The 14,622-nt window shown below is 38.6% G+C and overlaps 1 protein-coding gene across 2 annotated transcripts in view; it reads right to left on the bottom strand.

Moving 5' to 3' along the window:
- RAB3C (RAB3C, member RAS oncogene family) overlaps window positions 1-14,622 on the bottom strand; it is a 270,897-nt gene that overhangs the window by 243,285 nt on the left and 12,990 nt on the right. For both annotated transcript variants that reach the window (XM_026018988.2, XM_026018980.2), the window contains exon 2: window positions 6,098-6,325. In XM_026018988.2, the coding sequence (XP_025874773.1) occupies window positions 6,098-6,325 (228 nt within the window). The remainder of the gene's footprint in view (window positions 1-6,097; window positions 6,326-14,622) is intronic.

Raw genomic sequence — 14,622 nt, 5'->3', positions numbered from 1 at the left:
ATTTGACAAACAGATGGCACTTCTGTGAAAAGGAAAAGGCACCCATTAGGGAGAGCATAAAGCTCAACAAGTGGCACTCCAGTTAGAGAACAGCCCCACTTGACCCTATGGCTGTGCCCTTGACCACTGTACAATGTGTATCTGTGTGTGGCAGCCATGGACTCAGACATGCGGTGAATCAGTTTCCAATCAACTCAACCTGGCCAGAGCTTCAGAAATGAATTAAGGAGGAAGAGGGGAAATGAGACAAAGGAAGTCAAAAGATAAGGAGTCATAAAGGAAAAGGCAAACAGTAAATTCCTCTGTCCTCCTGCCTACCTGTCTCAGGCCCACTTAAAATCTATATGACCTACTTAAGCTATGGCTTTTTCAAGTTAAGTCTTCATTAGTTAGAGTCAACTCTGATTTTTGGACTTAAATAATGCAGACCCAACTGAAAAAGGACACCCACGTGCTTTCTTTAAGCAAGGGAAGTTGCCATTTATTTAGGGGAACCGCACTGTCAAGTCTGGCTATCTATACAGTCTAATTTTAATAAGTGCCAACACTTTTTGCTCTGCAAATTGCTATAAGCCTCAATGCTCTCATACCAGTAATCTAGATACTAAAAATAAATACAGGTAATATTCTTCTTAGTAACTGATGCTCTATTATTTTTCAATCTTCTCATTCGGAAAACATCCACTCTACATAGCCTTTCTTAAAGCTAAATGATGTTTAAAATTAGAAGCAAAATTATACAGACCCCAGCTGCGAAATATTTTTCTCCAATTAAAGTGAAAAACCATGCTAAACCTCTCTCTAATATATTCGTAATAGCATTAAATGGACACACACAAATATAAAAGAATCAGACTAAATACTTGGAATCTCTAACATTTAAAAAATTTTTGATTTGAGAATCATAAAAATGATAATAAAATGAAAATGCAATGAGAAATGTTAATTTAGTAAAGGATAAAGGGATTAATAAATATAATAATGAAATACAAAGCTTGTAAGTACAATGAACAATGATATCTCTCTAAACAAGTTTATTGCAAGGCAGTAATGAGCTTCCACAGAGAGGTGTAACATGTCCGAGAAGAAATGTCAATGGTTTCTAGCAGCTGTTAAAAATGCCTTATTTGAATGTGGACTATTAAAAATCCATATGTAATCCGGTTTATGGACTCAGAAAAGCGCTATGCAGCACATGCAAAAAATGAACCACTGAAAGGAAAACAGGGGAGCCTTCTTACCCAGGCTCTTTCTCCTGACATAGTAGAAATACTACTTGAAATCTGGCTTCAGATTTGATGTTTCCTGTGCCTGGTGGTTGCCACTGGCAACCAAGCAGATTTATCACAGTGTTTATAACATAGCACTTACCTTAAAAGTGAACTAGTATACTAGCAATCAGACTGGCTCAACCAGCAGGAGACCTGCTCTGGCATTACTGTAAGGTAAGGCCAAATATTTAACCTCTCTATGTCTTGGTTTCCTAACCTGGAAATAGTCCTATTCATGGACAGTTTAAAACTGATAAAGTAATTAGAATCATATCAACAACCTCAGGCTGTCTGGGTAAACATATAAGGAATTTTCAGCCCCCACCCTCTGACCTCTGGGAGGGGAGAGGTCCTAGAGACTGAGTTAATCACCAATAGCCAATGATCTAATCAACAATGCTATGTAACAGATACTCCATAAATATCCTAAAGGATGAGATTTGGAGAGTTAGTGAACACATCAAGGGTCTGGGAATATGGCATGCTCAGAGAGAGCATGGAAGCTGTGTCTACACAGCTGCCTGAAACTGCCCAATTCTTCTCTTCTGTTTGGCTGTTTCTGAGTTCTATTCTTTACAATAAAAAGGTAATTGGAAAAGAACTGTTTTTCCTGAGTTCTGTGAGCTATTCTAACAAATTATTGACTCTGAGAGATAGAGTAATGGGAACCCCCAATTTACAGCCTGTAGGTCAGAAGTAAGGTAACCCAGACTTGAGACTGGTGTCTGAAGCAAGATAGAGAACAGTGTGGCGGAACGAGTCCTTTACCTCTGGGTTCTGTGCTAACTCCATGTAGTTAGTATCGAAATTAAATTAAATTGTAAGACAGCTAGTTGGTGTCCATAGAAAGATGAAGAATTGGTCTAGGAAATGCACACATTTGGCATCAGAAGTATCATAAAAATAAGCAGACTGTGTAGAATAGGCTAAGACGATTGTAGACTTCAGAATGAATTAGTTACAAATTAACATAAGTACATAAAAATACCAAAAGCTGGGAAAAATAGTTAATTGGTTATTAAAATCTGTGAGATAAAAAAATCATCAATGCCAAATATATTCCCAAATAAATTATTTGTTGATGTTCTTAAATAATCAAAACTGTACACAACTAAATATTTTCTAATATATGACAACAGAAAGCAAGGATCCCTAGAATTACTGTAGGTACACCTATACTTAGGAATACCACCTACTACTCTTTATCCTTTCTTCCTTGGCATGCCTCAATTCATTAAAATAGACAGTTTTTCAAAATTTTCCTCTACATCCCAGAATACATCATTTAAGATTGCTATCTTCACCAAAACACCACCTATTCAGGAAGGCTTCTTAATTATGGCAGCTTGATAAGGGGAATAAGCCCAAGCATTAGGATCTGACAGATCCATCCTGGAATTAGTCTCTCATCATGCATGACCTTGGGCTAAACTTGTCCCACCCTCAGATTTCTCAACTAAAATAAGAATAATAATAATAAATGCAAAGTTGGATTGTTGTGGGAATTAGAGGTAAAGCAAAGATAATGCCTGGCATATGGTAGATGTTCAAGAAACACTATATATAATACTTATAGAGCTGGTATTTGCTTAAGTATATAATTACTCCATGAATATTAATTTCTTTTTCCAACTATACTGTAAGTTCAATGAACACAAAATCTTTTTTCTTTTTTTAAGGTTTTATTTATTTATTCATGAGAGACACACAGAGAGAGAGACAGAAGCAGAGACATAGGCAGAGAGAGAAGCAGGCTCCTCACAGGGAGCCCAACATGGGACTTGATCCCAGGTCCCTGGGATCCAGCCCTGAGCCAAAGGCAGATGCTCAACCACTGAGCCACCCAGGCATCCCGAACACAAAATCTTTTTATAGTACTTATTTTGAATGTTTCACAGTCTAGTAGACCAGTTGGTATATAACCAGTTGGGTAACATAAAACCTAATTTCACACCCCTAGAATCATAGGTGCATTAAGAGTTCCTGATAACCGGCAAGAGGAAGAGATGAGACTGCTTTAATTGCAAAGATAATGGTGGCCATCAAACTACTGTTGTGACTAAGGAGAGGGCAACATGAAAGATTCCTGATTGGCTGACACCTGAAGGCATGTAGGTATCCATGGAATGGGAGAATGGAAGCCCTTGAATGAAGTCTTAGGCTGAACCAAACTCTGAAGAGAGTTGAAGGAATTTGGAGTTTGGAAGAAGGGTGGATTATGGTGATTAAATACAATTTTTTTAAATTATTTATTTATTTATGATAGTCACAGAGAGAGAGAGAGAGAGAGAGAGGCAGAGACACAGGCAGAGGGAGAAGCAGGCTCCATGCACTGGGAGCCTGACGTGGGATTCGAACCTGGGTCTCCAGGATGGCGCCCTGGGCCAAAGGCAGGCGCTAAACCACTGCGCCACCCAGGGATCCTGATTAAAGACAATTTTAAAGAGAGTTAGATGCCAGGGCTTCTTTTGTTAAAAAAAAAAAAAATGGCATGAGGAGGTATGAGAGTAGAGGCAGCTCAAAGATCTGAGTTAGGCTTAAAGTGGCTCAAAGCAGATGAACTTTCATCTAAGAGTAAGACCCACACAAAAGTAACTTCATTTTCAACCCCCCAAGAAACATCAATGGATCTGGCCTGGTCTGGTAGTAGTGTTAAGTGTTTTGAAGAAAATATTTTTGTAAATATTAAATACTTTATAATTCTCAAAAAATCATTTATATTATTTGAAATATATCTGTTTTACATTAAGAGCAGATAATATGTGCTTCTACATTTCCATCAAAAGCCTAGATTGAGAAGTTGCTAGAGATATCTAGATTGATTTAATACACCACACCAGTATTTCCCCTAAACGATAACAACAACCATCTTTAAGCATCTATACATCTTTAAGCATCTTTATACATCTATAATGTATAAAGCAGTGAAGAGAAACTAGAAGCTGTCAACCAAAGCAATGACTGTTCTTTCAGTTGCAGAAAAAAACAAACAAACAACAGAAAAAAAACATGGTCAGAGAAATGAGAGAGGTGTGGTTACAAAATTAATTTTATTTTCAATTTACCAAAGCTCCTCAGAGTTAAGGGGTCTTTTTTAAGCCTGAATATGAAAGTTATCTTGATATGACAGTGGGTTGCCTAAAGCTCAAAAGGAAGAGAATGAACCAGGACCCAAATGTAAAGCAATGAACAGGGCAGCCCCGGTGGCCCAATGGTTTAGTGACGCCTGCAGCCCAGGGAGTGATCCTGGAGACCCTGGATCGAGTCCCGCGTCAGGTTCTCTGCATGTGGTGCCTGCTTCTCCCTCTGCCTGTATCTCTGCATCTCTCTCTCTCTCTCTCTCTCTGTCTCAATAAATAAAGTCTTTAAAAAAAAAAAAAAAAGTAAAGCAATGAACACAGCTCTTTCTGTTTCCATAGACAGAACTGTGTGTTTAAGTTCTAAAGAGGGAGTCTCAATGGCTTTGGGGCCTGGAAGAGTAGTGAAGGGGCCTGGGACTACTTTTCCAAGCTCTTACACCAGTTCTAATTAGACTTGGAAGACTCCAGAGTTAAAATAAGTAAAATAATAAGAGTCTATATTGTAAGCTGCCTAAAAGTGTATCTGTCTGCATACATACCTATGTCTTCAAATTTACTCCTAAGAGCTTTAAGATACTTAAAGATCACTTAGTTTATACAGATATTTAAATAAAGTGTTATTTATTTTTTTTAAAGTGAGGTGCTGCACTCTGGGATTTATCTTTCTTTCAACTCTCTATATTTGAGGAAGGAGATTTATCACCAGTCCTACAGCTCAACCCGGGGAGGGGGGTGAGGCACAAAATGGTAGTAGATACCAGAAATGTCTCAGAAGACAGAAAACACCTGTTGGGAGGAAATGCGAGTTTATAGCTCAAGTCAATTTGAGTGGCAGAGGCACAAATGGACAGGAAAAAGGGGCCAAAACTTACTGTGGAAATGTTCCACACCATTCTGCCCATATATCACATGATAAACAAAAAGGGTTTACTACATAATTCTCTCTTGGTATGACTAATTTTTACCTCATTCTTCCATTGCCTTGAACCTGTTAACCCACACATATTTTTCTTCTGTTTCTCACTTACTATTCTCCTAATTATCTCCCTAATTCTTTAACTTAAAGAAATTTTGATCTTCTGCAGCAGTGGGAAGAAGCAGAAAGTTAGCCAAATGGTCTCAAAACTTATTGAGAAACCTTCTGCTTAGATGAAAACCTTGTCTAAACATTTTATTTCATTTGTTTTGTTTTGTTTGTGTGCTTAAACATAACTCATAGAACTGAGAAAACAAAGTCTGTGGAGTATAAATAGACCATGTTCCAAGTTTTATCTGGGGCTTTTTATAGAGACCAAACCTAAGTTTTCCCTATATATGGTAATTTACCTTCTTCTTTATAATGCCCTGGACAGGACTCTTCATATAACCTAAAAGGCTAGATTCACTTTGCCTATTTTGTAGATTACAAAAGTGGCATTGCACAGATTGTTCAAGGTCATACAGATGATAAAAGCAGAGCCTGGCTTCTCGCGGAGTTCCTCCTACCACCAACACAACACATATTTGGATTTTCTTTCTTCTGAAGACTCTAGGAAGTATGACTTGACAACAAGGCATAATTCTGTCTCCATACCTTATCACTCCATATCACTCTACTGTCTTTGAAACAGAATTTTCTACGCAAAGAACTTGGAAATGGAGCCTGTGGACCCCATGGGGACAGAACAAGGCAGAAAGCATTTCCCTTACATGCATTTATGTTCATTGCCCTAGACTGAAGTACATTGTCATTTCAAAGTCACTTACCCAAATCTGAAGCTTGATTCTCTTTTCATTTTTGAATACAGTTTTTACTTTGAAATCGATCCCAACTGTGCTGACGAATGCAGATGTAAAAGAGTCATCCGCATAGCGGAACAGGAAAGATGTTTTCCCCACGCTGCTATTGCCAATGATGAGCAGTTTGAACATGTAGTCAAAGTTCTGATCAGAGGAGTCTTTCTGGCCATACCTGGCATCTTGGGAAGAGGCCATCTGTGGTTAAAAGAGAGAGAGAATGCGAGACATGTGGATCAGTCTTCCATTTGATATGAAGCTAGCAGCACACTCATTATTGGCCCTGCCAGAAACAGATGTCAGACCACTCAGGAGACCAGTTGAGAATCCTCCCCAGTTTTCCTCTGATGATGGTATCCATGGCAATAATTCTCTGCTGGAAGACAGAACAGCAAATCTTACAGCTCTTTCCAGCTGTGTTGGTGTTTGTCACTGCTCAGCATTCAGAACCAATCAAAGACACCAAAGGAGACATCTATAAGGGTTACATGAAAAGCAAGATATGAGGAACTGGCTAGAGCATGTGGGCTCTGAAACTTTATAATCCAAGTGATGGACACACCAAAGTGGCTAGGCAGTAGAGTGTTTCTTACTGAATTATCTAAATATTAGAGTCTCTCTTATTTCCTAGGAAAGTGAACCCAAAGTGTGTATCCAGTTCATCTATTAATATCACATTAAACCAACATGCCAAAATAAATGGCAATCCCTTTCAAATTAAAACTGACGATGGCAGGTATTTATGTGTGAGAAACTTACTCAACTCAAACAACAACCCAGTGAAGCAGGTTCATACAAAAATGAGAAAATTGAGGCCCAGAATTATTAAGTAATATGCTCAAATTCACACAGGTGATGAGTAGTAAAAGACAGAATTCAAATCAGGTAATGTTGTGACAGAGCTCATGTTCTTAACCTCTACCTTATCTCTCAATTATGAATAAGGAAATAGGAACATGTGCTCCAAAAGACAAGGCAGGAAATATTCATTATGAAATGTATCAGTGAAGAATCCTAGCTGGGTTCAAACCATGGCTCTACCACTTCCTGGCTGTGTGACTTTGGGTTGGTTTATTATTTTAAAATGGTGTGCTTCAGATTTTTCTCTTACATGAAATGGAAAAAAAATATATTATCTAACTTGGAACTCTTGTGAAAGAATAGATGATATATCTATAAAACAGATATGTGAAGCACCTAGCATAGCACAGAGAACGATCTTTATAAGTAATTATAAATGCTTTAGATAGGTGCTGATTTCTTCTTACTTTTTTGATGAATATCTTTTATTTTAAAAGATTTTTTAAAAATCTCTCAGACAGAGGGGGGAGGGGAGGAAGCACAAGCAGACAGAGTGGGAAGCAGAGGGAGAGGGAGAAACCGGCTCCTCACCAAACAGAGAACCCAATGCTCCCTTGATCCCACGACCCTGGGATCATGACCTGAGCAGAAGGCAGACACTACTGACTGAGCCACCCAGGCACCCCACATTTTTATGATAATCTTAATGTCCCCAAAGCTGATGCTGCATTGCTTCTTAAGGATTTTATTCATGTAGTTTAGGGGGAGATACACCATAAGGTGTATCAGCCCAGGTATCTACATACTAAAGTAAACCTTCCCCAACACAAGCAGCCAGCCAAGGACAAAAACAAGACTATAACTCTGGACTGTAAGTCTGAACAATGGTGTCTTGCTCTGACGACTTCTGAAGCCCCAGAAAGTCAGGACATTGTTTTGTGTGGCACCCCCATTCCTGCAGACATAGCCCTTTCACCAATTGATACTACCCACCCTTCCTCACGGAAGTGCTGAGTTCAGCCAGGCCTGCAAATGGCCTTTGTTAAGAAGATCTTTTATATGAACCAGCCCAGATGCTAGGTTCTGGGTTAAGAATGTTCAGCAAAGCCACATTCAGAAAACAGACACTGCAACTTTTCTAGAGCTCCCCATACTCAGCCTGATAGCCTACCATATATTGCACCCTATCACTACAAGATGGTATCCAACTGACTCCTGTGGATCTCTAGGATGCCTCACAAGAAAATGTGACAGACAGCTGCTATCAATCTCAAGTCGTATTCCAAAAGTGGATTCCAAAACCTGCAGCAGTATCAACAGCATCAATATATAGACTTTTTGAGTATAATTATAGAGATTTAGATGGAGAAACCTATGTTGGGGCTTTCTCTGGCATGAGATATTGAAGATGTTCAATTCTAAGGGCTGATACATTTTATGGTGTCAGCAGCAAAGAAGGTGGTGGGAGCGCACAGGGTGTCTAAGCTGAAGGAGGACTACACTGGTAAAGAGGTGTATCCAGAGCTTCTATAGGACTAATTAGAAGAATTTCTTAACATGCTATTCTCGTTCTTGGAGATACTTCTTTTTTTTTTTTTTCTTTTACTATTTCGTGATTTATATACTCAGTAAGATTCACAGAGAGCCAAAAAAAAAAAAAAAAGTGCTTTGGAATGTACAGGTCTTTCATTAAGCTGCAGAATAATGATATAAATCTTGGCCCAGAGGATTGGGAAACTTCCCTAATCTTACTGAACAGAAATGAAGCAGTTTGACAGCATATGAATGTGAAAGACACTTGCTGTCACTATGTCAATTTACTGACACTTCTAAATACTAAGTAATGTGAACATTTTCATAGTTTTCATGGAAAAATATCACTGAAATTTGAAAACATGAGTACAAATGAAATAAACTCTCAGAAAGTAAATCAGATTTCATAAAAGATATATAAAAGATAACTCTTGAAAAAAAGACAACTCTTTAAATTGTATTCATCTTGAATTAATTAAAAAAATCAGAGTTGGAAAAAATCTTCAAGGTAGTCCAACTTTCTATGTGGGCCAAGAGTCCCTTCTTCAGGCATCTCAGCATCTCAGGCTAGGAGTCTAGTTGGGCCCTTCACACAGAGTGACAAAAAGTTTATGAGTTTATAAAGTACCATATTCCATTGCTGAACAACTCCAATTGTTATACATTTCTTTCTCAGATTTATGTTAAAAACCTACTTCCCTAGAGCTTCTGCCCATGTGTTCTAGATTTTCCCTTGTAAATCAGGAGAGCTCATTCCTCTTCCAACAGAGAATTTCAGGTGACTAAAGGAACCTATCACAGTCCCATAAGCTTTCCCTTGCTGGATGATCCCAGCTGCCAGAAGACTTTCCCCATACAAGTCAGGTCCAAAAAATCCCACACATCCTGCTAGGTTAAGCTGATCTCTCTCCAGATGTCAAATTCCCATGTGTGGCTCCCAAAATTGGTCACAATACTCCAGATACAGTAGTGCAGGGTAAAATGAGACTATTATATTTTATCATAGTTCACTTAATGAGGTCTCCTCAAATGCTCAGGACTTCTTTCCATGTTAACTGTAATAAACGTAGGTCTCCCTTATGCCCATCCTATACTTGGGAAATTGATTTTTTTTTATGGAAATGCCAATCTTTATATGTACCCTAATTATATTTTATCCTGTTTGTTTTGATTTATAATTCAATTCTGATCTAATAATTTTATGTCCTTTCATCAAAAACATTGGTTATCCCTTCCAGATCTATGTCATTCCTAAGTTTGATCAGTATGCATTTTATAGATTCATTCAGGGCTCTGATCAAAATACTAATCAGCTTGTAAGACAAACAACAATAAAACTTCTACCCTATTGAATATATATAATTGTATAGATGAGACCTCTATAATATGTCACTAAGGAATTTGACAAATTTATTTATTTTTTTAAAGATTTTATTTATTTATTTATTTATTTATTTATGAGAGACACAGAGAGAAAGAGAGGCAAAGACACAGGCAGAGGGAGAAGCAGGCTCCATGCAGGGAGCCCGACGTGGGACTCCATCCCAGGTCTCCAGGATCACACCCTGGGCCAAAGGTGGCACTAAACCACTGAGCCACCCAGGCTGCCTGAATTTGACAAATTTAAAGCAAATCCTTAAACTCTGGGAGTTGATGGATTGGGAAACCATTGTGCTGTCCCACTAGGTGTGACTTGTTTCAACAGCAGGTGAACAGATTATGGATTTAATTGATGTGCCAGCTTTAATTTCAATTCTAGTTTCCCCAGAAGTTCCACTCACTAGGGACCAAACAGATTACCTCTGACTAACACATGCAATTACAGACTACTTCAGAACTTCTGACATTTGTTTTTCAAAATAAATGGAAAAAGCAAATTATTTTCAGGGATTCCCCTGGGCACATAAGAATCTGAAGTACACTAAGCCATTTTGTGGATCTCATGAGAAAAACAAAAAGAAGTCTTTTTAAACATACTACATTCCCACTACTACTACCGATAACTGCCTAAGGATGAGTGGGAGGATGAAGGAGGGTAAATTATCCAGAAAAGGACATGTAGTTCTTTGAAACTGGAAGGATGAATGTGATGATGTGGCATATGTATTGGAAATGCAGAAATACATCAAGTAGTTTCAAATCTCAATCATGGTTGCCTGGGAAAAAAAGAAAAATCTAAATAATAAAAAAGACTTATTCCTGACAGTTCTGAAGTCCAAACTAAAAATTTTAAACCAACAAGGAAACTATGAAAAGTTAGGATTCCCGAATGTCTGTCATCTGGCCCCCAGGTGGTTTCTCCTGGGGAAGGTCCTGTTCTGTACAGTTTGTTGCCTCCTTGGTTTGTCTCTCTGAATGGATCGGAATTGTGATGTTCTTTGCAGTCTCTGGCCAGCAATTTCTCCATGTGTGTGTCTGCTGCTCTTCGCTCTGGAATGAGCCAGTGGAGAAGCAATAAAACACTGCTCATGCCACTGTGGACGCATTACCACTGAGCTGAGAAAATGCTGTCCAGGAAATTAGAAGCAGCCAAGGCACTAGATAATTCTAACTCTAACCCCATCTCTGAAGCGAAGGGCCTGGAAATGTAGGGCAGCATTCAGAAATTGCCCTGGTCTCTTTTCTTTGTGTCAGCAGGGAATGAATTACTCTTTCATGAGGCTCATGGGAGAATGTATATGACGGTATGCCAAATGATAACAATGCTTCCGAGGTGCAAATCACTGTGTATTTCAAAGGCACTGCTTAGGCTACATTTTACAATTCTCCTTTTAGCCTATCTCTGCATCCCCATCTCCTCCATAGCTTCTCTCATAGATGAGTAGAACTTACAGCTTATGTACCGAAAAACAGCAAAATTGCTGCAATGGGCACTGTACTGTGTGCTTTTCATACATCATCACATCTAAACCTGTCACTGTGCCAGGATATCACTATCTATGGGTACCCCCATGTTAGAGAAACAGTTTGCTCTGGGTGTATTTAAAAAGGGCTCCTTTGCCCTCCACCTGCCAGAAGCATGAAGGGATTTTCTCCAACCTTCTCTCTGAAAACTTGACTGGTGTCCTGAAGGTAAAATTTACATAAGTGTGTCCTCCCCTCAAACCACACCTCTTGGAGCTTTTAATCTTTTTTTTTGTTTTTTTGTTTTTTTTTATTTATGATAGTCATACAGAGAGAGAGAGAGAGAGAGAGGCAGAGACACAGGCAGAGGAAGAAGCAGGCTCCATGCACCGGGAGCCTGATGTGGGATTCGATCCCGGGTCTCCAGGATCGGGCCCTGGGCCAAAGGCAGGCGCCAAACCGCTGCGCCACCCAGGGATCCCTCTTGGAGCTTTTATTGCTTAGACTTGTCCACCTTGAGTCACCAGCAACTCATCAATTACAATTTAAGTTTTCCTACCCCAGTACTGGCTCCAATGGAAGTTCCCCAGAAATTCTGTTCCAGGAACTTGGGATTTTCTTTATCAAGTTAGCTATCTCTCCCCATCTAAGGGGAAGCATTTTTCTCTGTGACTTCAATTATCTGATGAATCTAAGAGTTGATAATTTTCATTTAGTTTGTTTTTTTTTTCTTATGTGAGGATGGGAGTGACAACTTCTAAGCTCCTAATGCACTGGAGAGGAAACCAGAAGTCATTATTCTCTTTTTGAAGAAGAAATGAAGGCAAAGGTATTTGAGAGGAAATTTAGGTAAAAGTGTCCTTGTTTTTCAATAGGCTATCTTGATTTCTCTCAACCTGTATACTGAGCCCTCGTTATCTGGACCCATTGCATTCTTCATGAGTTATAGATATATGAGTTCAGCTAGTTCACGCTTCTCTTCAAACTAAGAAGCCTCAAAGTTCAACCACAGAAGAATATCGGATGAGGTAAGGCTACTTCTCTTTTCTTCTAGAAAAAAAAAAAAATCTATTCCTTTGCTGAAGAAAGGCATGATCTAAACTTGGTATTTTAAAATTCATTATAATGGTTTTTGAATTTTCTTGGAAATCTAGATGTAAATAGAAAAATGAAGTCTATCAAACTATGTAAAAATTATTCCTACTAGGACCAAAAACCACTGTTCTCCAGCCCACACTGGAGTTCACTCCTGGTGTAGTTACAAAGAGTTTCCAGAGGGAGAGAGTGCCTGTATGGGGGCTGTGCAGCAGCACAGTAAAGAGGGTACCCAGGCCACAGAGAAAAGAGTGGAAACAAGGTTTTCTGGGAAGAGAACCACATGGCTGAGAGAGGTCTCTAGATGTAAGCCTGAGAGCTGCAATGAAGCAGAGCTTTGGTCCCAGCATCACCTGCACATCCAGATGAATGCTGAAGACAAGACGGTCATTAGTGCAGTCCTGCAATGCTGATGAGTAACCTAGCTACTAGGAATCTGTGCTTTATAAATCACAGCATGAAAAAAGGTAGGAAAACAAGATTCTACTTCTTTTCTAGCAGTTCTGAAATTAGATGCATGCAGATACATCTGTGAGAAAGAAAATCCTATATTCTTGGTGTGATGTGAATATGTGAATTATGTAAAGAGCATATACCCTATGGTCAGGCTGCCTGAGAAGGAATCTCAGGTCTGCTACTTGTGTAAACTTGGTCAGGGGTTTTGATATTTTTGTTATTTTTTTTAACTTTGCTAAGCTGTAATTTCCTCACCTATAAAATAGGAATTGTAGTAAGATCATCAAAGTAAAATTGTTGGCATGTGTTAGATCCTTGATTAAAGCCATTCACTTTCTTCTCCAACTAACATTGATGCTACTCTCTGAAAATGGAAATGGTCAATTTTATAGAATATGTTTCTTCTCATTTCCTAACTTTAGAGGGCAAGAAGTTTGATGCCCAACATTTCCACTCTGTAGAGTTTCATAATTACTGAGATAAACACCTTACTCTTTCAATTAAAATATTATGACATGGAACAAAGAGCCCTCATCAAAATACCCTCAGGATAGAAGCTGCACCTGTGTGCTGAAAGAAATGTTCAGTGGTCTGGAGAGGCTGTGGGGAAAGGAATGTGGCCAATGGCCATATGCCCTGTGATACAACATATCCTGTGACATTGTGGCCACCCAGTAACTTCTAGAGAGCTACTAAACTCATGAGACTCTTGGGTGTGAATGGACTTTTGTAGAAACTGGCACAGAGCTGAGTTTCAAGTCTGACTAACATGGGGGAAGAATATGAGTGATATATGGTAAGAAAAGCATGAGAAAAGAAGTTCCAGGAATGCAAAGGAATTGTGGGAAACCCTTCTTATGTGGCCTTAGTGTTGGCTTTAGGTGAAGTTCAATCTGATTTCTGATACTAAATTTGGTAAATCATCAAAGTCCACCATATCAGTATAAACACCAATACTGTATAATATACTTCAAGGTTGCCAAGAAACTAGATCTCAATTTTTACCATCACATACAAGAAATGACAACTTTAGGACCTGATAGAAGTGTTAGCTAACTCCACAGTGGTAATCACACTACAATATTTAAATGTATAAAATCAACATGTTAAATACCTTGAACTTATACAATGTTATATGTAAATTACATTTCAATAATAGATTTTTAAAAGTCCACAATATCATTATTCCAAGGTAAGAACTCATTGAGAGACTTTCATATGTATGTATAGAAATATATAAACATATATATAAATAGTATCATGCATACAATCTGGTTATCCCCATCCTTTTTCTAAAACAATGGCAAAGAGTTTTCACTAAAGTAAAATTCCATATAGAAAAAGAAAAGTAGTAAAGAAAGAACAACAAAAGTTTGGGATTTGGAAGTGAATGACTGAAGAAAAGGGAATCCTAGGTCTGCACGAGAACTCTTAACCTGTAGAACCTGAAATGGCCTTGGGATTGGAAATGCCAGGTGTCTTGATTATGGGATATGACTAGAGTGACCAACTCTCCTGGTTTTCCTGAGACTGAGGGGTTTCATGAAACACTGCGGGACTTTCAGTGCTAAAACCAGAAAGCTGAGATGTTTGGTCACCTTGACTAGGGCATGCAAACAGGACAAATGGCTGAAAATCCAAGCCACATATCCCTCTCTGACCCCACATCGCCAAGAAAGAGAAAGCATATTCCTCATAAATAAGTCTTTTAAAACAAAACTCAGTTTAAAATATTTTAAAATCATCAAGTATTTTTGACATCTATA

This window comes from Vulpes vulpes, chromosome 2 (genome assembly GCF_048418805.1).
Source record: "Vulpes vulpes isolate BD-2025 chromosome 2, VulVul3, whole genome shotgun sequence".
NCBI lineage: Eukaryota > Metazoa > Chordata > Mammalia > Carnivora > Canidae > Vulpes > Vulpes vulpes.
This window is presented reverse-complemented; position numbering and strand designations above follow the sequence as displayed.